At 43.6% G+C, this 27,860-nt stretch overlaps 2 protein-coding genes across 2 annotated transcripts; both read right to left on the minus strand.

Annotated features, from left to right (window-relative positions):
• Positions 1–4,198: 4,198 nt before the first annotated feature.
• Positions 4,199–13,343, minus strand: LOC116519115 (protein PML-like). Its single transcript, XM_032232815.1, has 7 exons — positions 13,116–13,343; positions 9,551–10,026; positions 8,434–8,906; positions 7,282–7,319; positions 6,667–6,996; positions 5,865–5,985; positions 4,199–5,187 (listed from the first exon to the last, which is right to left on the minus strand). The coding sequence occupies exons 1-7, from the start codon at positions 13,164–13,166 to the stop codon at positions 4,466–4,468; spliced, it is 2,211 nt and encodes a 736-aa protein (XP_032088706.1). The 5' UTR covers positions 13,167–13,343; the 3' UTR covers positions 4,199–4,465.
• A 4,193-nt stretch (positions 13,344–17,536) lies between these two features.
• LOC116519116 (protein PML-like) lies at positions 17,537–27,440 on the minus strand. Its single transcript, XM_032232817.1, has 7 exons — positions 27,292–27,440; positions 22,968–23,443; positions 21,838–22,406; positions 20,685–20,722; positions 20,070–20,399; positions 19,238–19,370; positions 17,537–18,522 (listed from the first exon to the last, which is right to left on the minus strand). The coding sequence occupies exons 1-7, from the start codon at positions 27,340–27,342 to the stop codon at positions 17,801–17,803; spliced, it is 2,319 nt and encodes a 772-aa protein (XP_032088708.1). The 5' UTR covers positions 27,343–27,440; the 3' UTR covers positions 17,537–17,800.
• Between the last annotated feature and the right edge of the window lie 420 nt (positions 27,441–27,860).

A 27,860-nucleotide genomic window follows, 5' to 3' on the forward strand; every position in this document is an offset into this window, starting at 1 on the left:
TGCTTTAACTCCTCTTTTGTTAGCCTAACTCTAAACAGATATCGATCCTCGCTTTTTCAGTCATAAACTATCTGGAATTTCTTAGTCCCGTATTTATTTTGAATATAGTCAATCCATCTTCTCCACTCCAGGTTATATTTCTCATCTGAGTGATCCTTAAGCTATGCTGATATTTTAGCCATCTCTGCTAAGTTTGTGACTTTTAATGTCCATTCTTGAATAGTAGGCAAATCTTCCTTCTTCCAGTATTGCGCCACCAACAGTCTTGCTGCCGTTATTAAGTACAAAATCAAGTTAGTCTCTATAACAGTATAATCAGTAATTATACCTAACAGGAATAACTGAGGGGTAAACTTTATCCTCTTTTTAAGAATATTTTGCATAATCCACCATATTTTTATCCAAAATGCTTTAACCGTTTTACAAGTCCACCACATATGGTAATATGTAGCATCAACACAATCACATCTCCAGCATTTAGGTTGTAAGTTCGGACACATGCAAGCCAATTTTTTAGGAACTAAATGCCATCTATAAAACATCTTATAAAAATTCTCTCTAAGATTTTGGGCTTGCGTGAATTTTACATGTCTTACCCATATCTTTTCCCATGTATCCAACATTATTGGTTCTTCAAAATTTTGTGCCCACTTTATCATACAGTCTTTAACTAATTCTGTTTCAGAATCAGTTTCTATTAATACATTATATAACCTTTTTTATATGCATTTGGCTTTGATCCCTAATTTGTTTTATTAGATTGTCCTCATTTTGCGTAATACCAATTTTCTGATCTGTTTTCCATCTGGCCTGTAACTGTCCATACTGAAACCATGTTTGGATTACCTTTTCCTCTTTTAGTACATTCAAGGGTTTTAGCTGTAATACACATCTTTCTATAGTGAGAAGCTGTCTGTATGTAGTTACATCCTGTTTCTTATCCACCTTCTTGTCATATATCAGATAAGCATGCCAACTGTACACCAAATCATGCCCTTCAATGTTAAGTATTCTATCCTCTGTTGAATTGATCCAGTCACTGATTATTGCTAAAACTACTGCTTCGTAGTATAGTTTTAAATTTGGCATTTTCAAGCCTCCTCTCTCACGCACATCTTGCATTCTTTTAAGTTTTATTCTCGGCTTTTTCCCTGCCCGTACAAATTTGTTAATACCCTTCTGCCATTCAAACCAATTTGCGTCTTTTTTAAGTATTGGTATCATTTGAAAAAGAAATGGGAACTTGGGCAAGACATTCATTTTCACTGCTGCTATTCTTCCCAACAAAGATAATTGTAGATTTTCCCAATTTTTCATCTCTGCCTGTATACTATGCCATAGTAGCTCATAATTATACATATAATTTCCCGTTTGAGGTTGAGATGTAAACTCCTAGATATTTAACCTTTTTAACTATTTCACATCCTGTTATTTTTTCTAAGTCTTCCCTTTGATTGGTGTTCATATTTTTAACTAGCATCTTTGTTTTTCCTAGGTTTATTTTAAACCCAGATACTTGGCCATATTGATTAATCATATTCATTAGAACCTTGATAGATTTCTCTGGTTGGATTAAAGTTATAACCAAATCGTCCGCGAATGTATGTAGTCTATATTCTTGATGCCTAATCTTGATTCCCTGTAAATCATCTGATCCCCATATTTTATTCAACAATAATTCCAGGGTTATAATAAACAATAATGGCGTAAGGGGCAACGCTGTCTTGTACCTTTCTAGATTTTAAATGGTTCTGTTAAGCTTCCATTGACTATAATTTGTGTTGTTTGTTCCTGATATATTGCTTTAATTGATTGTAGAAAGTACTCTCCAATTTGCATCTTTTGCATTGTTTTCATTAAAAATTGCCAATTCACTCGATCAAAGGCTTTCTCGGCATCTAGAAATATAAGCGCTGCAGGGATTTGGTTATTCTTTCCCAAATATTCCAGTATATTAACAATTCGTCTTACATTACTTCTCATTTGTCTCCCCGGTTTGATCATTATGAATCAGTTGCTGAGTAACCAACATTAATCTATTCCCTAATATTTTTGCAAAAATTTTATAATCTAAATTGAGTAGGGATATAGGTCTATAATTTTTTGGTTGACTAAGATCTTGATCTTCTTTAGGTATCAAGGATATGAAAGCTGTCTTCCAAGATGGAGGTACCTTCCCTTCCACTTGGATTTTATTAAATAATTTCTTAAGGAGTCCTACCATCTTTAATTGTAAATTTTTGTAATAAACTGCTGTCAAACCATCTGTGCCTGGTGCTTTCCCAGCCTTTAACTGTTTAATTACCAGGAGGATTTCCCCCGAGGTTATTGGTTGATTCAATCGCTCCCTCTGCTCCTCCTTAACTATAGGTATTTTTTCTTTGTCCAAGTATCTATATCTAAGCCTTGTATTTTATCACCCATGTACAATCCTTTTGGATCATATCCTGTTGATAAACTTCTTTTCCGTTATAATATATTTTCGGTATATTACGAGATTTTTGTTTCTTCCTGGTCAAATATGCTAACCATCTGCCTGGTTTATTTGCATTACAGAAGGTATTATGTTTTGCATATAACAAATTAGTAGCCACTTGATCTGACATCAGCATGTTAAATTGTGCTCGTAATAGGGTAATTACTTCTTTAATCTTCTTATCTCCTGGGTTTAGTATGAACTCCTGTTCTTTCTTCCTAATCTCTTCCTCTAGTTCCTTTCTTTTTCCCCGTCTACGTCTATGTAACTTATTTAAATTTATTAGGACTCCTCGCATGTACACTATGCTTGCATCCCACACCATTTCCATAGATGTACCCTTATTCATGTTAAAAACAAAATATTCTCTTGACAGTTTTTTACATCAATATGTAATTTTGTGGCTAGAAGCAGGACCTCAAATCCTTAAGATTATCTGACATCCAAAAAAACAACCAGATACTTAAGGCTTCCAAGTGACCAACCGGGCATTGAGAGATGACAAAGGTTGATCAGAAGCAAAACTAGTCTGGGATTTCATGTAGGAAATTGTTAATACAATAACTTTATTGCAACTTCTAATATTGTCATTGCCTTTAACCTATATGTAGGTTATATGATGAGATTTCCTGGGTCGGAAGACATACAAACTGGAAAGAAACAACACGTGTCAGCACAAAGTTGTGATACATAAATCAAGGCTCATGGCTTCACATAATGTACAAGCCTCACCATCTGTGGTTGATTCCATAAAGCACTTTGATGTAGTCTATGAGAACTCAGTCATGCTCCCATGAAATGTCAGAAGTATACCTTGGCCAGGTATACCACCCAAGCCTGTGTGGTTTCACTTCAGAAGAAGTCCCTTGTGTTCCCAGAAGGGTCATTTTATGTTGTGGCCCGCCAGCAGAACTGGTGGAAGACACAGACAGTAAAGCGGTTGGGGAGGAACCTGGGCCAGTCCTGGAGTCCGGAGAAGGCTCTGACAAGGGCTCTGTGTCAGAGGCGGGGAGGGGGCCAGGGCCATCTGACAGTTATCAGCCGCCTTCAGAGTCAGATATCAGTGGGGCAGATGAACAGCTGGAGCCTGTTCCCGATGTGTGCATGAGCAGAGCTGCCAGGAGAACAGCTAAGGAACAATGGCCGACTTGGGAGTAAAGGCAGAGGTGGATGGTGAATGCCCCTTCCCAGAAGAAATAAAGAGGAGTGAAAGGATAGTTTGCAGGAGACAATTGGTCCAATTCATGAGGGTGAAGATCTGTTCCTGATTTCTTGCCAAGGAATTGCTGCTACAGCTTGGAGTTTGGAAGATATCGGCCTGGCAGCTCTTCAAGCCTGATAAAAGGCCTGTAGTTGTGAAATCTCATGAAAGATTGTTGGCCGGGACTTTGCTGGAGAGGAATTCCCTTTAACCTAAATAGAAGAGGTTTTATCGGGACAAGGAGTCGGTGTCACGGCTCCTTCACTTAATAACCAAGAAAGAAACTACTCAACTCAACTTTAGAATTAAGTGTACTTTTACTGATTATTAAAGATGAGAAGCGAAGCAAAGCTGGATCTGAGCAGAAGAATGCGAAAGCAAGAGATATCAATACATGATTCATTCCCCTCCCCTTGGTACCCCAGTCCACAGTCCAATCATATATCACCACAACTGTCAGGTGGGAAACATCTTCAAACATCATCATCAGGTTGGAATGCTGGACAGTTGGCCTTGGCGGGAAACTCCCCTCCTTCCACATGCGCAAACCGTGATTGAATTTGAATTTATTGCACTTATATGCCGCCCTTTTCCCCAGAGGGGACTCAGAACTCCCAATTAGCAGTCCTCCTGTGCAGATTATTTCCCCCACCCAAATACCATGCCCTCCCTCCCCGTTTCAATGGCAGCCGAAAAGCAAGCAGCAAAACAGAGGCTGACAGTCGGCTTCATGATCTCAGGAGGCCTCAGTCAGGACATTTTAACCCCACAGTAACGAAGAGTGTTCCTTAATGAATCTCTGGAAGGGAAGAACTGTGAGAGGACGATGGGAGGTTTTCGAAATACTTGCAGATCTTGCTCAACTTTTGAATTTTTTTCTTCCCGATCCGCAGCGTGGTGTTCAAGCGCCTGCAGAGTTCCTTCAGCCCGTTCTTGGGATCGCTTTGATAGACGGACTGAAGGGTGAGAAGGGAGATATTGTGCAGGGCCAAAGTCTGCACCGAGGGCATGGAGAGGACTTTCTCACGCAGGAGAGGCTGAAGTGAGGCGTAACATCTGAAGCTGGACCAGCCGATGAGCGGCCTTGTCTGGAACAGGATGTTAATTTCAAAGATGGTACAGAGGTTCTTGAGAGTCTGGGCGCAGTCATCCGCCTTGTTGCTGTCCAACTCTCCCCAAAAATATGTCTTGTCCAGATTCTTCAGTGAATAATTAGAGATTTCTGGGGACATCTCTCTGATGAGGGGCAAAGCATCCAAGAAACCTTGGATGGACGCCTCGAACTGCTCTTCTTTGTTGATCTTCTGAAGGGCAACAAGCAGGGCAGGGAGGTCCATGGACCAAAGGTTGTATCCCACCATAATGGGCCTCTGGAGGCTCCTGAGATACTTCAGGAACTCATCCATGCCGAACACAAGGAGTTTGTCCCTTGTGGTCCCCAGGCAGGAAATCGTGACTCTGAAAATGGTGGCGTCCTCTCCGAGGGCGACCAGGTGAAGGATATTTTCTGCTGCATTGAAAAGAGAGACATCATTGGTCTAGGTTGAGGGATGAAAGCGATGGACCTTAACACGTTTCTCATACTTAACAATACAGGTAGCCCTCGACTTACAACAGTTCATTTAGTGATGGTTAGAAGTTACAATGGTCATGTGACTCCCATGGTCACGTGAGATACATTTGGACGCTTGACAACCAGTTTATATTTAGGACAATTTGCAGTGTCCCCGGGATAAAGTGAGCTGCAGTGGCACAGTGGGATTCAGCAGGTTCTGACCAGTTCTGGAGAACCAGTAGTGGGAATTTTGAGTTGTTCGGAGAACCTGTAAATAACACCTCTGGCTGGCCCCGCCCCCATCTATTCTCTGCCTCCCGAGTCCCAGCTGATCCGGAGGGAATGGGGATTTTGCAGTAACCTTCTCCTGCCACGCCCACCAAGCCACGCCATGCCCACCAAACCACACCCACAGAACCGGTAGTAAAAATATTTGAATTTCACCACTGCCTGCAAGGCTATGATGGGCCTTGGTGCCACTCTTGTCAGGGGTGATGGTGTCCCTCATACTTTGTGGTTTCAGGTCATTCTATGAAACAGAAGGCTGAGTTGGCCTACTTCAGGCAAGGTCACCACATTTGGCTCCCAGGATAGATATGCTCACCAATACCTCGGAGATCAAGGCCACTTACACAGAGACTTGAGGTCAAAGAATATGATCTTGGACTGTGAGCTGACATCTTCCGTTTGGCATAATGGATACTTCACAGGACTTTTCTGGTCACCGGGTGATGTAAGGGGAAGGATCGAGATCTACAAAGAAGATGAACAATCAACGTTATGCTCTGGAGATCCAGAACTATTTGACTTGTCTCCTGAATCATGATATTTTTTTGGTAAAATGTGGTAGAACTGAATCATGAAGCTCAACTGTTAAGGCAAGAATATTGTTAACTAACGGACATATTGCAGTAAATAAATTGTAGTTGAGATCAGTGGTGGGATTCAGATTGTTTTTACTACCGGTTCTGTGAGTGTGGCTTGGTGGGCATGGCAGGGGAAGGATACTGCAAAATCCTCATTCCCTCCGGATCAGCTGGGACTTGGGAGGCAGAGAATAGATGGGGTCAGGGCCAATCAGAGGTGGTATTTACCGATTTCCCGAACTACTCAAAATTTTCGCTACCGGTTCTCCAGAACTGGTCAGAACCTGCTGAATACCACCTCTGGTTGAGATCCTCCTTTGATGACAAGAAATCATGTGAAACGGGCTAAGTAATCTGTTTTCTCCGTCTTAGACCTGGTCAACAGAGATATTGCTGTCCCAGACAATGCAGTGAAAGGAGGATCCGTGAATCGTTTCTTGAGGTGTTATAGATAGATGTCCTCAAATTTATTGGTCTACAAATCATTGTACCTCTTGGGGCAGAAACTCATGTTATGAAGAGAATGCCTAGGAGATGGCATTCTGGAACTAGGTGAATATGGACTCACCTCAGCTTCATCATCTTCATCATCATCATCATCGGTGGATTTTTCTTCTGGATTATAAGGATCTCTTGAAATTTCAAGATGAGGTGTCCTGAATGTAACACTACCTTGATCAGATGAATGTAAATAGTTATGAGCAATCTGTAGAGTGTCATCAAGGGATTGTCTGAGGCGTTCTTGACTTTCTGGGACGTAAGAACCTCCAGTGGCTCCATAACTGGTCCCTGGTTCCTCATCATTTAACGGCACAATTTTGACCATTTTGGGATGGTGCTCGGTGTTCGTTTCCCGGTCAGTGCGGCCCCTTTTTCCCAATAATCTTCTAAAACTGTTCTAAAAGGAAAACAAAACAAAATGATGACATTTCAGTAGTGAGCGGCGTATCTTGGATACAGGTAGTCCTTGTATCCTTCATCTGCTGTAACTCACAAAACCCATGCCTTTTAACAAACAGATTCAGAATAATGGAAGGGGCCTTGGAGGTCTTCTAGTCCAACCCACAGCTCATGCAAGAAACCTTATACCATTTCAGACAAGTGTTTGCCCAATCTCTTTTTTAAACCTTAATGATGTAATCTATAGTCTGTATATATTGGATATCTGTGGACGTCATCTCACCTCCTTAGGCTTAGTTTGGGGTTTAGCGGGAACAGCTTCTATAGAAGGTACAAAACAAAAGGATTAGAAAACAGGGCAAGAGGGTAAAGACCCAGTCATAAAAAAATATAATCCTACAGTTGTTTTGCTGGCAATTCTGTCTCTTTCAGAAAGCTATGTGTTTGGGACCTTGGAAAGAGCAATAACAGATTAAATACAGCCACAATTATTAAAGTAGTTCCATGCCACTCCAACCGGGGTGACTTTAAGACTGGTGGAATTCCTCCGGCAGCCATGCATGGAATTCTGGGTGTTGAAGTCCACCAGTCTTAAAGTTACCACACTTGGGATACTCCTGGGCTAGAGGACTGTCATGGAACAACTTTAATAATTTGTGGACTTCAACTCCCAGAATTCCATGCATGGCTGCCGGAGGAATTCTGGGAATTGAAGTCTTAAGGTTGCCAACTATGGAGAGCCCTGATCTAGCTTCTTAAAAGGCACTGTTAACGCTGGCCTCTGGTGTTGGCTTCGTAACTCCAGATCCTCTGGGAAACAACTGGTTGCCTAAGATCGGTCTACTACTCAGATGAGCCTTAGCCTCTGTGGTTTTATTGATTTATTTACAGATTTATATTTCATATTTTTAAACCGCCCCCTAACTCTCTCAAAAGTTTTAAAATTGTAGAAACCACGTGAAGGAACCTTCGACTTGCCACCATTCAGTTAACGAAGATTGGAAGTCACAGAAAAAATGACTTATGACCCGTCCTTGAAGTTACGACCATTTGCACCATTCCCACACTCACGTGGCTGTAATTTGGGTGCTTGGAAACCAACCTGCATTTATGGCAGTTTTCAGCCACATCCTGCGGTCCACAGCGACAAATACAATTTGTGTCTTTCCTAGTTTATTCATTTATTATGAAATGTATTTGCCGCCCATCTCATGCCCAACAACTCTGGGTGGCTTATGATACAGCTGGCTTCCGACAAGCGAATGGGGGAAGCCGGATTCATTTTAACGACCGCAGGAGCTACTTAATGACCGTGGAAGAAATGATCCTAAATTGGGTCCATTTCCCTGACGACTGGCTTAATAATGGCGCTTAGTGACGGAAATTCCAATTGTTATAAATGGAGGACTACCTGCACATCTTTGCAAAACCTTACCGTTGTCTTTTGGCATTCTTTCAAGCAAATTTTGAAGTTGGCTCTTGATATCTACGAAGTTCCTCACTTCGATTCCTTTTACCGTAGAGGGCTGCTTCTTTCTGAGCTCCATCATGGACTTTTTCAGGAAAGGATGTATCTCCAACACCTCCTGGCCAGAAGCATAGAGATGCAACTTCTCCACCAACGTCTGGCTGCATGTGATTCTCTGGACCACGCACTCCATCTCCTGCAGCTTCTTCTTCACGTCTTGGACCTGGTGGTTATGATGGGCCTCTACCTCTGCTAAGAATCCTTCGCCCTTGGCTCGCAACATCTGGATCATCTCTTCTATCTTCTGCTGGATCAGCTCTTGTGTCTCATTCCTCATCTGCTCCATGTTTTTCTCCAGATCCTCAAGGTCGCTGGAGGTCTTGTCGTAGACGTTCTTCTTCTCCATCAGCTCTGCAATCATGTTCTGCAATTCGCTATGCCTGAATATACAGGTGGAAGAATGATCTGAATTGACGTATGTTAAATAACAATTATAAGAATGTACATTTAAGAATGAATTTGAAAGGGAAAATAAAAAACTTTTTTAAAAAAAATCCAACAAGACTCAAACAATTGTCCCAAAATATCCAGATTCACGATTGCCCAAGCTATCTGTTGCTTTGAGTACCAAGGAACCCAAGGTCAGAGAAGGACCAAGGATTCCACAGAGAATTGAATATGAAGTGGGATTCAGAGACTTCTCTGCCTGTTCTCCAAACAAAGATTGCCCTAGTTAAAACTAGCTAGAGATACCCAACACACAGCTAGAACAATTGTCCCTAAAGAACTAACCAGATTCGTGGTTGTCCAAGCTAAGGTGCTTCCATCATGAGAAATTGGAGACTCATCTGCAAGAATGGCACTTCTCTTCTTCCCATCATATTGTTCTATCTTAGCTAGTTAGTTCAAAACGTCTCTACACTTTGCTCCAGATGTCTATTGGAGCAACAAATTTCACTGCTTCTTACCCCAGATTCGAAAACCATCCATTCCTGGGCGGGCTGGAAAGCCAGGCAGTGGCTAAGATGGTGGTGGCTTAAAAGAGCTACTCTGCTTGAGCATGAAGCAGAGATGGAGAACCTACCTTAGCATTTGGGTATTGTGCCCCGCCTTCGAACAAAACATGGGTTTTCTGGTGGTTGAGATGAAGTATTTGCAAGATTCTGCCTGGAATTCCTTCAGCTGTCTCGTTCCGAGACTATGGTGCTTCCGGTATTTCTGGTGGATTTTGGAGCACGAGAGGCAGAGGAGGTCCTGGCAGATAGAACACCAAAACTTGGCCTCTTTCTTACATTTGGCGCAAACCAAATCTTTGCTCCCAGTGATCTTCTGGTAGAGGCCGAGCTTGCGTTGGAGGTTGGCGAAGAAAACGTTGTCCAATTTCTCGGGGCTCTCTGCCAGGTGGAAGTATGGCGTCCCGCAGATGACGCAGACATCGGCCGCTTCGTTTTCTTCCAGGCACTGCGAGCAGAGATTGTGAAGGCAGGGCAGGAGTTTGGGGCTGGCCACCTCTGCGTGGCATTTGTCACATAGGAGGAACTGGAACTCCTGGTTCATCGCCTGTCAAAGGGGGAGATCTCAGTTAATCCAACAGAAGAATGCAACTGGAAAGTAATGAAATATGAGCAGGACGTCGGATGCTGCTACCTGGGACATGTGGAAAGTTGGGTGTGGCGGAGGACTTAGAAGGAGGAGGAAGTCAACCGCAAACGAAAAGCAGACAAGGGGACCTAACAATGCCACAGGGAGTTCGTTTCCTTGTTTGGTTTCCTTCCAACGCTGTTGATTCTCCGTTGGGTAGAAAAATCTAAACAAGGGATGGCGAACCTTTTCCTTACTGTGTGCCAAAATTTCGCCTGCACGCTGCCCACTCTATTTCCCCTCCCTCCACCACCACACCCGCGCATGCACGAGAGACACTTCCTCACGCTCTGGAGGTTTTCCTGAAGACTGGGGAGGGAGGAAAAGGGCCTCCCCTGGCCCCACGGAGGCCCTCCGGAAGCCGGAAGCCAGAAGCCAGAAATGGATTGTTCCCGAACTTCCGGTTGGGCCTTTGGGGCCATTTTGTGCCCTCCCCTGGGCTCAAGGATAAGCCTCCAGAGGTTGGAGAAGGCAAAAAACAGCCCGAATGGGCCAACCGGAAGTTTGGAAACGAACCATTTCTGGCTTCCGGAGGGTTTTCACCCTCCCCAGGCTTCAGGAAAGACTCCGGAGCCTGGGGAGGGTGAAAAACAGCTCCAACTGGAAGTTCGGCTCATTGGGGCCATTTTTTTGCCCTCCCCAGCCTCCGGAGTCTTTCTTGAAGCCTGGGGAGGGCAAAAACAGCCCCCATTGGCCCTCCAGAAGGGCAAAAAAAATCAGCTGGCGTGCCACCAAATGTGGCTCCGGGTGCCACCTGTGGCACAGATACCATAGGTTCGCCATCACAGATATAAACCCAATCTTTGCCAATCTCCGCAGCTCTCAGATGGGTTGACTTCCCAGAATCCCCCCCCCCCCCCGCAAGCATGGCCCTGGCTGAGAATTCTGGGAGTTGAAATCTGGAGGACTGCCAGAAGTCCTAGAGAGGAAAATCTTCAACCCACGAGCCACCTTTTCCCTCAACCTCGGCTACTTGAAGACCCGGTGGACTTCAACTCCCAGAATTCCCCTCCCCCGGGAGATTGGTTGGGGGAATTCTGGGAATTGGAGTCCGCTTCATCTTCAAGAGGCTGAAGCTGAGAAACAATGGTCTACTATTAAATGAACGCTTCTCTAACTCCATTCTCAATATGGTAAATGTAAGGACCGTATGGATGGCCTTGGGAGAGGAAGAGAAGAGATAATACAACCAGAGAACAGAGGCAGGAGACCTCAGTGGCTCATAGGGGAGAGGAATGAACTTAGGAACGGCCCTCTCTAACCATTCAAAGTAGCAGCAGGAAGTCTCTATCTTCAGGCCTTCAAGATTTTAGCTTTACAACAATGTAGAATTAGTTCCTTCTGCTCTATTTCCTTCCTGATTTTCCTGGCAAGGCTGAGACGCCGTATGTAAAGAAGTATCTAAAGAAGTATTTACTAAAGGAGTAAAGAAGAACAACCCCCAAAAACTTCAACCTCAAACTGTCTAGCGTGGGCCTCACCCCATTCCTAAGCGGTCCGTAAAGGGGTCGTGCACAAGCGCATCAGTGGGTCTACCGTCCCTGTCCTACTGCCCCCATTTACCTGTACTCGTTTCTTAGGTACATACATATATATATACACATATACCTGCTTATACTTTTATGTTTGTACGTTATATTCGTACTTATACGTGTTTTCTCATACGTGCTCGACAAACCAAATAAATAAAATAAATGAGTGAAGTCTATTTGCTGACCCCCAATACCCATGCTGGCCGGGGTTCATGGGGGATGTAGTCCAACCTGATGTGGAAGACAGGCCTTCCTTCCGAAATGGCCCAAGTGTTTGGAATACACCCCCCTCCCCCAGGCATACCTGAACTGCCCAGAACCAGGAAGGAAGAAAAAAAACCCTAAAAGGTATGGGGAAAGAAAGGGAGGAAAAGAAACCGGGTGGGGAGATGCTGCGGAGGGAAGGTGGGGAAGGAGTTATGGGTCTTTGTAAGCCCTTCTCTTTTTTTAAAAGAATGTTTTTATTAACCTCCCACCCCCATTTTTTAAACACAAACATAATCTTTGAAACATTTCCACATGGGTAAGCCTCTATTATACTCTTGTACATGTATACCTTTATCTCTCTCTTTCTCATCTATCTATCTATCTATCTATCTATCTATCTATCTATCTATCTATCTATCATCTCTCTCTCTCTCTCATATCTACCTACCTACCTACCTACCTACCTACCTACCTACCTACCTATATCTATCAATCATCTCTCTCTGTCTCTCTCTCTCATATCTATCTATCTATCTATCTATCTATCTATCTATCTATCTATCTATCTATCTATCTATCTATCTATCTATCATCTCTCTCTCTCTCTCATATCTACCTACCTACCTACCTACCTATCTACCTACCTACCTATCTATATCTATCTATCATCTATCATCTCTCTCTCTCTCTCATATCTATCTATCTATCTATCTATCTATCTATCTATCTATCTATCTATCTATCTATCTATCTATCTATCTATCTATCATCTTTACACATTTTTCATCTACCAATATGGTAATTTATACATATTTCTCCTATACATATTACTCTTTCAATGTACTTCTTTCTATGCAATACATCTTACATCTATCTATGTACATATATTCCTCTTATAACTATTATTCTGTGCTATTCTATATATAACACATCTTACATTCCCTCCCCCTTATTAATTATGTGGTTTTATGACTGTTTTCTAATGTCTTAATCTTTGCAAGCCCTTTTCAAGGAGGCAGCCCCCCCCCGGTGTTCTAAGGGCAAGCATCTCCCCTCTCCCTCCGCCCCCCCTCTAAAACTCTTAGATGGGACCAAACTGGTGGAAAAGTGGGGGGCCTCTCCCCCACTCCCCCACCCCCAAACTGCAGGAAGTGTTCAGCATTGGAGAGGGCTAAGCCCCTGCTGTCTTTCTGCTCCGGGGTTGACAGCCCACCGCCCGCCCATCCCCTACCCCGCTTACTTTGCAACAAACCGACCCCCGAAGCTTACCGTCAACTGGAAAGCGGGCGCCTCTGGCTCCGAGGCGGCTTCTCCGGCCATCGCAGCTCCTTTGCAACTCCGGGCAGCCTTCTAACCCCGGAGGAAGGCGCGGTCTGCGAAACTTAACCTAAACCTAAACTTTTGACTTTCGTTTTCCTGGCAACCGGCTTCTCGTCTTGCGAAGGGGAGGAGGCGGGGGGCTCTCTCTTGCGCCCGCGGGCGCTCTTTTCTAATCAAGAACCAGATCTGTGTGTGTGTGTGTGTGTTGTACATGTGTGTGACACTCAGTCGCCTAAGAGAGAAACCGCTGGTTATGGTTTCAGAATCCACGCAGGAGGAGAATGCCTGCAGGTAGAGAAAAGGAATATCAGGTGCAATACCAAGTTTCAGTGGGAATGAGAAGAGAAACTCAAAAGATAAAATAGCTTTATTGTTTTGCGTTTATGGTGGAAAAAGGAGGATCTCTTGAAGCATCGGTTCTAAATCTCACATTCTCAACATGTAATTTTTTTTATTGCAAATTTTAAAAAAGCTTTTACAAATATTTTTGTGCTATACTTATGTTCTCTATTGCATGACTGGGAATTGCCCGCATAGGTATCTTATCGTTTAGTTTATGCTGATATTTTTTCCACACACGCAATAGAGCATTCCTTAAAATATGACTTTTAAAATTCTTATCCACCTTCTTGTCATATATCAGATAAGCATGCCAACCGTACACCAAATCATGCCCTTCAATGTTACGTATTCTCTCCTCTGTTGAATTGATCCAGTCACTGATTATTGATAAAACTACTGCTTCGTAGTATAGTTTTAAATTTGCCATTTTCAAGCCTCCTCTCTCACGCACATCTTGCATTCTTTTAAGTTTTATTCTCGGCTTTTTCCCTGCCCGTACAAATTTGTTAATACCCTTCTGCCATTCAAACCAATTTGCGTCTTTTTTAAGTATTGGTATCATTTGAAAAAGAAATGGGAACTTAGGCAAGACATTCATTTTCACTGCTGCTATTCTTCCCAACAAAGATAATTGTAGATTTTCCCAATTTTTCATCTCTGCCTGTATACTATGCCATAGTAGTTCATAATTATACATATAATTTCCCGTTTGAGGTTGAGATGTAAACTCCTAGATATTTAACCTTTTTAACTATTTCACGTCCTGTTATTTTTTCTAAGTCTTCCTTTTGATTGGTGTTCATATTTTTAACTAGCATCTTTGTTTTTCCTAGGTTTATTTTAAACCCAGATATTTGGCCATATTGATTAATCATATTCATTAGAACCTTGATAGATTTCTCTGGTTGGATTAAAGTTGTAACCAAATCATCCACGAATGCACTTAGTCTATATTCTTGATGCCTAATCTTGATTTCCTGTAAATTATCTGATCCCTGTATTTTATTCAACAATAATTCCAGGGTTATAATAAACAATAATGGCGATAGGGGGCAACCCTGTCTTGTATCTTTCTCGATTTTAAATGGTTCTGTTAAGCTTCCATTGACTATAATTTGTGCTGTTTGTTCCTGATATATTGCTTTAATTGATTGTAGAAAATACTCTCCAATTTGCATCTTTTGCATTGTTTTCATTAAAAATTGCCAATTCACTCGATCAAAGGCTTTCTCGGCATCTAGAAATATAAGCGCTGCAGGAATTTGGTTATTGTTCCCAAATATTCCAGTATATTAACAATTTGTCTAAATTGAGTAGGGATATAGGTCTATAATTTTTTGGTTGACTAAGATCTTGATCTTCTTTAGGTATCAAGGATATGAAAGCTGTCTTCCAAGATGGAGGTACCTTCCCTTCCACTTGGATTTTATTAAATAATTCCTTAAGGAGTCGTACCATTTCTAATTGTAAATTTTTGTAATAAACTGCTGTCAAACCATCTGTGCCCGGTGCTTTCCCAGCCTTTAACTGTTCAATTACCTGGAGGACTTCCCCCGAGGTTATTGGTTGATTCAATCTCTCCCTCTGCTCCTCCTTAACTATAGGTATTTTTTCTTTGTCCAAGTATCTATATCTAAGCCTTGTATTTTATCACCCGTGTACAATCCTATAAAAAATTCAAGAAGGCCTTTTGGATCATATCCTGTTGATAAACCTCTTTTCCGTTATAATATATTTTAGGTATATTACAAGATTTTTGTTTCTTCCTGGTCAAATATGCTAACCATCTGCCTGGTTTATTTGCATTACAGAAAGTATTATGTTTTGCATATAACAAATTTGTAGCCACTTGATCTGACATCAGCATGTTAAATTGCGCTCGTAATAGGGTAATTACTTCTTTAATCTTCTTATCTCCTGGGTTTAGTATTAACTCCTGTTCTTTCTTCCTAATTTCTTCCTCTAGTTCCTTTCTCCCCCCCCTCCCGTCTACGTCTATGTAACTTATTTAAATTTATTAGGACTCCTCGCATGTACGCTTTACTTGCATCCCAAACCATTTCCATAGATGTACCTTTATTCATGTTAAAAACAAAATATTCTCTTGACAGTTTTTTACATCAATATGTAATTTTGTGGATAGAAGCAGGACCTCAAATCCTTAAGATTATCTGACATCCAAAAAAAACAACCAGATACTTAAGGTTCCCAAGTGACCAACCGGGCGTTGAGAGATGACAAAGGTTGATCAGAAGCAAAACTAGTCTGGGATTTCATGTAGGAAATTGTTAATACAATAACTTTATTGCAACTTCTAATATTGTCATTGCCTTTAACCTATATGTAGGATATATGATGAGATTTCCTGCGTCGGAAGACATACAAACTGGAAAGAAACATGTGTGACATAACAGGTACTGCTAACTATGACTTCTAGTCTTACTTCTCATTGACTAGAGTTTTTTTTTTGCAGCTGCTAGTAGTTGAAGTTCACCCAACTAAAACTGAAGACATTCTCAGCTTCCTAAAACACGAGCTGAGTTTTCATGGTGGACATTCAGATTTCATATCATCAATTAAAAGAAGGATTAGGGGAGACACGATAGCAGTCTTGCAATATTTGAGGGGCTGCCCCAGAGAAGAGGGAATCAAGCTATTCTCCAAAGCACCCGAGGGTAGGACAAGAAGCAATGGGTGGAAATTAATCAAGGAGAGAAGCAACTTAGAGCTAAGGAGAAATTTCCTGACAGTGAGGACAATCAATCAGTGGAACAACTTGTCTCCAGAGGTTGTGAATGCTCCAACACTTGAAGTTTTTAAGAAGATGTTGGATAACCATTTGTCTGATGTAGGGTTTCCTGCCTAGGCAGGGGGCTGGACTAGAAGACCTCCAAGGTCCCTTCCAACCCTACTCTATTGTAATCATTTCACGTATATGAGCAAAGAGTTCCTTGAGAGATACCAAAATGGACTGAGAAAACCTTTGGGGTTGGATTTTGAACCATTGCCTCAAGCCATAATGCGGTCAGCACAAAGTTGTGGTACATAAATCAAGGCTCATGGCGTCACATAATGTACAAGCCTCACCATCTGTGGTTGATTCCATAAAGCACTTTGATGTAGTCTATGAGAACTCAGTCATGCTCCCATGAAATGTCAGAAGACCTTGGCCAGGTATACCACCCAAGCCTGTGTGGTTTCACTTCAGAAGAAGTCCCTTGTGTTCCCAGAAGAGTCGTTTTATGTTGTGGCCCGCCAGCAGAGCTGGTGGAAGACTCAGACAGTAAGGAGGTTGGGGAGGAATCTGGGCCAGTCCTGGAGTCCGGAGAAGGCTCTGACAAGGGCTCTGTGTCAGAGGCGGGGAGGGGGCCAGGGCCGTCTGACAGTTATCAGCCGCCTTCAGAGTCAGATATCAGTGGGGCAGATGAACAGTTGGAGCCTGTTCCCGATGTGTGCATGAGCAGAGGTGCCAGGAGAACAGCTAAGGAACAAGGACCGACTTGGGAGTAAAGGCACAGGTGGATGGTGAATGGCCCCTTCCCAGAAGAAATAAAGAGGAGTGAAAGGATAGTTTGCAAGAGACAATTGGTGCAATTCATGAGGGTGAAGATCTGTTCCTGATTTCTTGCCAAGAAATTGCTGCTACAGCTTGGAGTTTGGAAGATATCGGCCTGGCAGCTCTTCAAGCCTGATAAAAGACCTGTAGTTGTGAAATCTCATGAAAGACTGTTGGCCGGGACTTTGCTGGAGAGGAATTCCCTTTAACCTAAATAGAAGAGGTTTTATCGGGACGAGGAGACGGTGTCACGGCTTCTTCACTTAATAACCAAGAAAGAAACTGCTCAACTCAACTTTAGAATTAAGTGTACTTTTACTGATTATAAACGATGAGAAGCGAAGCAAAGCAAAGCTGGATCTGAGCAAAAGAGCGCGAAAGCAAGAGATATCAATACATGATTCATTCCCCTCCCCTTGGTACCACAGTCCACAGTCCAATCATCACCACAACTGTCAGGTGGGAAACATCTTCAAACATCATCATCAGGTTGGAATGCTGGACAGTTGGCCTTGGCGGGAAACTCCCCTCCTTCCACATGCGCAAACCATGATAACAACTCCCAATTAGCAGTCCTCCCATACAGATTATTTCCCCCACCCAAATACCATGCCCTCCCTCCCCGTTTCAATGGCAGCCGAAAAGCAAGCAGCAAAACAGAGGCTGACAGTCGGCTTCATGATCTCGGGAGGCCTCGGTCAGGACATTTTAACCCCACAGTAACGAAGCGTGTTCCTTAATGAATCTCTGGAAGGGAAGAACTGTGAGAGGACGATGGGAGGTTTTCGAAATACTTGCGGATCTTGCTCAACTGTTGAATTTTTTTCTCCCCGATCCGCAGCGTGGTGTTCAAGTGCCTGCAGAGGTTCTTCAGCCCGTTCTTGGGATCGCTTTGATAGACGGACTGAAGGGTGAGAAGGGAGATATTTTGCAGGGCCAAAGTCTGCACCGAGGGCATGGAGAGGACTTTCTCACACAGGAGAGGCTGAAGTGAGGCGTAACATTTGAAGCTGGAGCAGGCGATGAGAGGCCTTCTCTGGAACAGGTTGTTAATTACCAAGTTGCTACAGAGGTCCTTGAGAGTCTTGGCGCAGTCACCCGCCTTGGTGCTGTCCAACTGTCCCCTCAGATATATCTTGTCCAGATTCTTCAGTGAATAATTAGACATATCTGGGAACTTCTCTCTGATGAGGGGCAAAGCATCCAAGAAACCTTGGATGGATGCCTTGAACTGCTCTTCTTTGTTGATCTTCTGAAGGGCATCAAGCAGGGCAGGGAGGTCCATGGACCATAGGTTGAATCCCACCAAAATGGGCCTCTGGAGGCTGCTGAGATACTTTAGGAACCCATCCATGCCGTACTCAAAGACTCTGTCCCTTGCGGTCTCCAGGCAGGAAATCGTGAAATTGAAAATGTTGGCGTCCTCTCCGAGGGCAACCAGGTGAAGTTTATTTCCTGCTGCATTGAAAAGAGAGACATCATTGGTCCAGGTTGAGGGATGAAAGCGATGGACCTTAAAAAGTTTCTCATACTTAACAAGAATACAGGTAGCCCTCGACTTACAACAGTTCATTTAGTGATGGTTTAAAGTGACAATGGTCATGCGACTCCCATGGTCACGTGAGATACATTTGGACGCTTGACAACCAGTTTATATTTAGGACAATCTGCAGTGTCCCAGGGATCATGTGAGTTTCAGTGGCACAGTGAGGAAATGGCCTGGGAATCAGCCTGGGAATCAGAGGTGGGATTCAGCAGGTTCTGACCGGTTCTGGAGAACCGGTAGTGGGAATTTTGAGTTGTTCGGAGAACCTGTAAATAACACCTCTGATTGGCCCCGACCCCATCTATTCTCTGCCTCCCGAGTCCCAGCTGATCCAGAGGGAATGGGGATGTTGCAGTAACCTTCTCCTGCCACGCCCACCAAACCACGCCATGCCCACCAAACCACACCCACAGAACCGGTAGTAAAAATATTTGAATTTCACCACTGCCTGCAAGGCTATGGGCCTTAGTGCCACTCTTGTCAGGGGTGATGGTGTCCCTCATACTTTGTGGTTTCAGGTCATTCTATGAAACAGAAGGCTGAGTTGGCCTACTTCAGGCAAGGTCACCACATTTGGCTCCCAGGATAGATATGCTCACCAATACCTCGGAGATCAAGGCCACTTACACAGAGACTTGAGGTCAAAGAATATGATCTTGGACTGTGAGCTGACATCTTCCGTTTGGCATAATGGATACTTCACAGGACTTTTCTGGTCACTGGGTGATGTAAGGTTGATGTCCAGGGGAAGGATCAAGATCTACAAAGAAGATGAACAATCAACGTTATGCTCTGGAGATCCAGAACTATTTGACTTGTCTCCTGAATCATGATATTTTTTTGGTAAAATGTGGTAGAACTGAATCATGAAGCTCAACTGTTAAGGCAAGAATATTGTTAACTAACGGACATATTGCAGTAAATAAATTGTAGTTGAGATCAGTGGTGGGATTCAGATTGTTTTTACTACCGGTTCTGTGAGTGTGGCTTGGTGGGCATGGCATGGCTTGGTGGGCATGGCAGGGGAAGATACTGCAAAATCCTCATTCCCTCCGGATCAGTTGGGACTTGGGAGGCAGAGAATAGATGGGGTCAGGGCCAATCAGAGGTGGTATTTACCGATTTTCCGAACTACTCAAAAATTTCGCTACTGGTTCTCCAGAACTGGTCAGAACCTGCTGAATACCACCTCTGGTTGAGATCCTCCTTTGATGACAAGAAATCACGTGAAACGGGCTAAGTAATCTGTTTTCTCCGTCTTAGACCTGGTCAACAGAGATATTGCTGTCCCAGACAATGCAGTGAAAGGAGGATCCGTGAATCGTTTCTTGAGGTGTTATAGATAGATGTCCTCAAATTTATTGGTCTACAAATCATTGTACCTCTTGGGGCAGAAACTCATGTTAGGAAGAGAATGCCTAGGAGATGGCATTCTGGAACTAGGTGAATATGGACTCACCTCAGCTTCATCATCTTCATCATCATCATCATCGGTGGATTTTTCTTCTGGATTATAAGGGTCTCTTGAAATTTCAAGATGAGGTGTCCTGAATGTAACACTACCTTGATCAGATGAATGTAAATAGTTATGAGCAATCTGTAGAGTGTCATCAAGGGATTGTCTGAGGCCTTCTTGAGTTGCTGGGACGTAAGAACCTCCAGTGGCTCCATAACTGGTCCCTGGTTCCTCATCATTTAACGGCACAATTTTGACCATTTTGGGATGGTGCTCGGTGTTCGTTTCCCGGTCAGTGCGGCCCCTTTTTACCAATAATCTTCCAAAAATGTCCTAGAAGGAAAACAAAACAAAATGATGATATTTCAGTAGTGAGCGGCGTATCTTGGATACAGGTAGTCCTTGTATCCTTCGTCTGCTGTAACTCACAAAACCCATGCCTTTTAACAAACAGATTCAGAATAATGGAAGGGGCCTTTGAGGTCTTCTAGTCCAACCCACAGCTCATGCAAGAAACCTTATACCATTTCAGACAAGTGTTTGCCCAATCTCTTTTTTAAACCTTAATGATGTAATCTATAGTCTGTATATATTGGATATCTGTGGATGTCATCTCACCTCCTTAGGCTTAGTTTGGGGTTTAGCGGGAACAGCTTCTATAGAAGGTACAAAACAAAAGGATTAGAAAACAGGGCAAGAGGGTAAAGACGCAGTCATAAAAAAATATAATCCTACAGTTGTTTTGCTGGCAATTCTGTCTCTTTCAGAAAGCTATGTGTTTGGGACCTTGGAAAGAGCAATAATAGATTAAATACAGCCACAATTATTAAAGTAGTTCCATGCCACTCCAACCGGAGTGACTTTAAGACTGGTGGAATTCCTCTGGCAGCCATGCATGGAATTCTGGGAGTTGAAGTCCACCAGTTTTAAAGTTACCACACTTGGGATACTCCTGGGCTAGAGGACTGTCATGGAACAACTTTAATAATTTGTGGACTTCAACTCCCAGAATTCCATGCATGGCTGCCGGAGGAATTCTGGGAATTGAAGTCTTAAGGTTGCCAACTATAGAGAGCCCTGATTTAGCTTCTTAAAAGGCACTGTTAACGCTGGCCTCTGGTGTTGGCTTCGTAACTCCAGATCCTCTGGGAAACAACTGGTTGCCTAAGATCGGTCTACTACTCAGATGAGCCTCAGCCTCTGTGGTTTTATTGATTTATTTACAGATTTATATTTCATATTTTTAAACCGCCCCTCTAACTCTCTCAAAAGTTTTAAAATTGTAAAAACTACATGAACGAACCTTCGACTTGCCACCATTCAGTTAACGAAGATTGGAAGTCACAGAAAAAATGACTTATGACCCATCCTTGAAGTTACGACCATTTGCACCATTCCCACACTCACGTGGCTGTAATTTGGGTGCTTGGAAACCAACCTGCATTTATGGCAGTTTTCAGCCACATCCTGCGGTCCACAGCGACGAATACAATTTGTGTCTTTCCTAGTTTATTCATTTATTATGAAATGTATTTGCCGTCCATCTCATGCCCAACAACTCTGGGTGGCTTATAATACAGCTGGCTTCCGACAAGCGAATGGGGGAAGCTGGATTCATTTTAACGACCGCAGAAGCCACTTAATGACCGTGGTAGAAATGATCCTAAATTGGGTCCATTTCCCTGACGACTGGCTTAATAATGGCGCTTAGTGATGGAAATTCCAAGTGTTATAAATGGAAGACTACCTGCACATCTTTGCAAAACCTTACCCTTGTCTTTTGTCATTCTTTTAAGCAAATTTTGGAGTTGGCTCTTGATATCTAGGAAGTTCCTCACTTTGATTCCTTTTACCGTAGAGGGCTGCTTCCTTCTGAGCTCCATCATGCACTTTTTCAGAAAAGGATGCATCTCCAACACCTCCTGGCCAGAAGCATAGAGATGCAACTTCTCCACCAACCTCTGGCTGGATGTGATTCTCTGGACCACGCCCTCCATCTCCTGCAGCTTCTTCTTCACGTCTTGGACCTGGTGGTTATGATGGGCCTCTACCTCTGCTAAGATGTTGGCTCGCAACATCTGGATCATCTCCTCTATCTTCTGCTGGATCAGCTTTTGTGTCTCATTCTTCATCTGCTCCATGTTTTCCACCAGATCCTCAAGGTCGCTGGAGGTCTTGTCGTAGACGTTCTTCTTCTCCATCAGCTCCGCGCTCATGTTCTGCAATTCGCTCTGCCTGGACTGGATTTCCTGGCTGATGTCGCAATGTTGACCCATGTGCTTGATGTCCAGTACGGCGCAAATAGCACACATGGATTGACTGCACTGCCTGCAGTAGAGGCTGGGGAAACAAGAAAGGCAAAGCTTATGTCTGGTTGGAACTGCTGTCCATCCCTGATCATTTCATGGACCTCAAAACTGGGTCTTTAGCACCCCGTCAGGTCATGTTAAGACACCTGAGCATCTTCAAGCATGTCACAATCACATTTAGGAGGACAAAAACATTACCTGTTGAGTAACATCTGAAACTGCTAGATTAAAGCTATGGACCTGTAAGCAGGTCAATAAACATTAGGCTAGAAACAACACCAGAATGTTTCCTTCCTGCCTTCCTTACAGGATTAGCTCTGTAAAGTGGGAAAAAACCAAAAGGAGATTTCTTCCAACAACCGGTTCTCCGAACTGCCTGGAAAGTTACCGACCGGTTCTCCCTAATAGGTGCAAACCGGCTGAATCCCACCACTGCTCCAGATGTCTATTGGAGCAACAAACTTCACTGCTTCTTGCCCCAGATTCGAAAACCATTCATTTCTGGGCGGGCTGGAAAGCAGGCAGTGGCTAAGATGGTGGTGGCTTAAAAGAGATTCTCTGCTTGAGCATGAAGCAGAGATGGAGAACCTACCTTAGCTTTTGGGTATTGTGCCCCGCCTTGGAACAAAACATGGGTTTTCTGATGGTTGAGAGGAAGCCTTTGCAAGATTCTGTCTGGAATTCCTTCAGCGGGACTATTTCGGGACTATGGTGCTTCAGGTATTTCTGGTGGCTTTGGAAGCACGAGAGGCAGAGGAAGTCCTGGCAGATAGAACACCAAAACTTGGCCCCTTCCCTACAGCTGTCGCAAACCAAATCTTTGCTCCTAGTGACCTTCTGGTAGAGGCCGAGTTTGTTTTGGAGGTTGGCGAAGAAAACGTTGTCCAGTTTCTCGGGGCTCTCTGCCAGGTGGAAGTATGGCGTCCCGCAGATGACACAGAGATCGGCCTCTTCATTTTCTTCCAGGCACTGGGAGCAGAGATTGTGAAGGCAGGGCAGGAGTTTGGGGCAGGCCACCTCTCTGTGGCATCTGTCACATAGAAGGAAGGGAAACTCCTGATTCATCACCTGTGAAAGGGGGAGATCTCAGTTAATCCGGTTCTATGAACGCAACTGGAAAGTAATGAAATATGAGCAGGACGTCGGATGCTGCTAGCCGGGACATGTGGAAAGTTGGGTGTGGCGGAGGACTTAGAAGGAGGAGGAAGTCAACCACAAACGAAAAGCAGACAAGGGGACCTAACAATGCCACAGGGAGTTCGTTTCCTTGTTTGGTTTCCTTCCAACGCTGTTGATTCTCCGTTGGGTAGAAAAATCTAAACCAGGGATGGTGAACCTTTTTCTTTTTTTTTTTTTTTTAATAATATATATTTTTTATTATGTTTTCATTCTATACATTCACATATTCACTGTGCTTAATCAGGGCATATAACATTGAATAATAAACACGGCCCTCACTTATATAGAAAATGCCCTCTACAATACAAACCCAGTATACCACCTTGACCTGCCATACACCCTCTTTCAACCCCCTCCAACTTTCATTCTTCCTTCTCACACACCCCTCTACGCCTACTTCCCCTCCCCTTCTTTCTAACCTTAACCCTATCACTCCCTCTCCATTCCCTCCCTCCCTTCTCCTCCTCCTCTCTCTCACCCTCTCCACCCTCCTTCTTCTTTCACTCGACTCTTTCCTTCGGTATCTATTACTTTCCAGTATATTCGGTTTGTTCTATTTTCGCACTAACATTGAAAAGCCACAGTATACAAATACAGTCATGGAATTTAACACATATTGTATTTCCCCCCTCCCCCTAAATCCCCACCTCCCTTCCCTCCCCCCGACTTCCCAAAGACCATACGTGGTATAATTTTTGAACAATCACAGTCTAAAATATCTCTACATTGAACTCAGCTTCTTACTGTTACCCAAATTTTAAACAATTTAAATTATTACTGATACTAAGCATAAGCTATCTGGAGTTTCTTAGTCCCATATTTACTTTTTATGTAATCAATCCACTTTTTCCAGTCTCGTTTATATCTCTCGTTGAATGTTCTTTGAGATATGCTGAGATTTTGGCCATTTCGGCTAAGTTCATAACTTTCAAAGTCCATTCTTGAATTGTAGGTAAATCTTTCTTCTTCCAATACTGCGCCACCAAGAGTCTTGCTGCCGTTATTAAATACAGAATCAAATTAGTCTCTGCTACTGTAAAATCAATACATATACCCAGTAAAAACAACTGGGGGGTAAATTTTATCCTTCTTTTAAAGATGTTTTGCAGGATCCACCATATTTTTATCCAAAATGCCTTAACATTACGACATGTCCACCATATATGAAAATATGTAGCATCACAAGAACCACATCTCCAACATTTAGGTTGAACATTTGGATACATAGAGGCAAGCTTTTTAGGATCTAGGTGCCATCTATAAAACATCTTATAAAAATTTTCTCTCAAGTTTTGTGCTTGTGTAAATTTCACATTTCTTACCCAGATTCTTTCCCATGTTTCAAGCATTATTGGTTCCTCGATATTCTGAGCCCATTTTATCATACAATCCTTAATCAGTTCCGTTTCAGAATCCATCTGTACTAATACATTATATATCCTCTTTATATGCATTGAGCTTTGATCTCTTATTTGTTTAAACAAATTATCCTCAACTTTTACAAAGCCAATTTTTTGATCTGTTTTCCACCTAGCCTGTAGTTGACCATACTGAAACCACGTTTGAACTACCTTCTCTTCTTTAAGTACCTCTAAAGATTTTAGTTCCATCACCCCTCTTTCTGAGATAAGAAGTTGTCTATAGGTGGTTCTATCGTGTTTTTGTTCTACATTCATATTTTCAATTGCATGTCTAGGAATTGCCCACATGGGCACTTTATCATTTAGTTTATGTTGATATTTTTTCCAAACCCGCAATAAAGCATTTCTTAAGATGTGATTTTTAAATTTCTTATCCGTTTTTTTGTTAAATAACAGGTAAGCATGCCAACCATATAACAAGTCATATCCCTCGATATGGTGAACCTTTTTCTTACTGTGTGCCAAAATTGCGCCTGCACGCTGCCCACTCTATCCCCCCTCCCTCCACCATCATCCCTGCGCATGCACGCGAGACCCTTCCTCACACTCCGGAGGCTTTCCTGAAGACTGAGGAGGGAGGAAAAGGGCCTCCCCTGGCCCCACGGAGGCCCTCCGGAAGCCAGAAGCCAGAAATGGATTGTTCCCGAACTTCCGGTTGGGCCTTTGGGGCCATTTTGTGCCCTCCCCTGGGCTCAAGGATAAGCCTCCAGAGGTTGGAGAAGGCAAAAAACAGCCCGAATGGGCCAACCGGAAGTTTGGAAACGAACCATTTCTGGCTTCCGGAGGGTTTTCACCCTCCCCAGGCTTCAGGAAAGACTCTGGAGCCTGGGGAGGGTGAAAAACAGCTCCAACGGCCCAACCGGAAGTTCAGGAACAAACTTCCGGTTGGCTCATTGGGGCCATTTTTTTGCCCTCCCCAGCCTCCGGAGTCTTTCCTGAAGCCTGGGGAGGGCAAAAACAGCCCCCATTGGCCCTCCAGAAGGGCAAAAAAAATCAGCTGGCGTGCCACCAAATGTGGCTCCGGGTGCCACCTGTGGCACACATACCATAGGTTCGCCATCACAGATATAAACCCAATCTTTGCCAATCTCCGCAGCTCTCAGATGGGTTGACTTCCCAGAATCCCCCCCCCCCCGCAAGCATGGCCCTGGCTGAGAATTCTGGGAGTTGAAATCTGGAGGACTGCCAGAAGTCCTAGAGAGGAAAACCTTCAACCCACGAGCCACCTTTTCCCTCAACCTCGGCTACTTGAAGACCCGGTGGACTTCAACTCCCAGAATTCCCCTCCCCCGGGAGATTGGTTGGGGGAATTCTGGGAATTGGAGTCCGCTTCATCTTCAAGAGGCTGAAGTTGAGAAACAATGGTCTACTATTAAATGAACGCTTCTCTAACTCCATTCTCAATATGGTAAATGTAAGGACCGTATGGATGGCCTTGGGAGAGGAAGAGAAGTGATAATACAACCAGAGAACAGAGGCAGGAGACCTCAGTGGCTCATAGGGGAGAGGAATGAACTTAGGAACGGCCCTCTCTAACCATTCAAAGTAGCAGCAGGAAGTCTCTATCTTCAGGCCTTCAAGATTTTAGCTTTACAACAATGTAGAATTAGTTCCTTCTGCTCTATTTCCTTCCTGATTTTCCTGGCAAGGCTGAGACGCCGTAAGTAAAGAAGTATCTAAAGAAGTATTTACTAAAGGAGTAAAGAAGAACAACCCCCAAAAACTTCAACCTCAAACTGTCTAGCGTGGACCTCACCCCATTCCTAAGCGGTCCGTAAAGGGGGCGTGCACAAGCGCATCAGTGGGCCTACCGTCCCTGTCCTACTGCCCCCATTTTTCATCTACCAATATGGTAATTTATACATATTTCTCCTATACATATTACTCTTTCAATGTACTTCTTTCTATGCAATACATCTTACATCTATCTATGTACATATATTCCTCTTATAACTGTTATTCTGTACTATTCTATATATAACACATCTTACATTCCCTCCCCCTTATTAATTATCCGGTTTCATGATTGTTTTGTAATGTCTTAATCTTTGCAAGCCCTTTTCAAGGAGGCAGCCCCCCCCCCAGGTGTTCTAAGGGCAAGCATCTCCCCTCTCCCTCCGCCCCCCCTGCAAAACTCTTAGATGGGACCAAACTGATGGAAAAGTGGGCGCTTCTCCCCCACCCCCAAACTGCAGGAAGTGTTCAGCATTGGAGAGGGCTAAGCCCCTGCTGTCTTTCTGCTCCGGGGTTGACAGCCCACCGCCCGCCCATCCCCTACCCCGCTTACTTTGCAACAAACCGACCCCCGAAGCTTACCGTCAACTGGAAAGCGGGCGCCTCTGGCTCCGAGGCGGCTTCTCCGGCCATCGCAGCTCCTTTGCAACTCCGGGCAGCCTTCTAACCCCGGAGGAAGGCGCGGTCTGCGAAACTTAACCTAAACCTAAACCTAAACCTAAACCTAAACTTTTGACTTTCGTTTTCCTGGCAACCCGCTTCTCGTCTTGCGAAGGGGAGGAGGCGGGGGGCTCTCTCTTGCGCCCGCGGGCGCTCTTTTCTAATCAAGAACCAGATCTGTGTGTGTGTGTCTGTGTGTGTTGTACATGTGTGTGACACTCAGTCGCCTAAGAGAGAAACCGCTGGTTATGGTTTCAGAATCCACGCAGGAGGAGAATGCCTGCAGGTAGAGAAAAGGAATATCAGGTGCAATACCAAGTTTCAGTGGGAATGAGAAGAGAAACTCAAAAGATAAAATAGCTTTATTGTTTTGCGTTTATGGTGGAAAAAGGAGGATCTCTTGAAGCATCGGTTCTAAATCTCACATTCTCAACATGTAATTTTTTTTATTGCAAATTTTTAAAAAGCTTTTACAAATATTTTTGTGCTAT

Source organism: Thamnophis elegans, chromosome 16 (genome assembly GCF_009769535.1).
Source record: "Thamnophis elegans isolate rThaEle1 chromosome 16, rThaEle1.pri, whole genome shotgun sequence".
Lineage (NCBI taxonomy): Eukaryota > Metazoa > Chordata > Lepidosauria > Squamata > Colubridae > Thamnophis > Thamnophis elegans.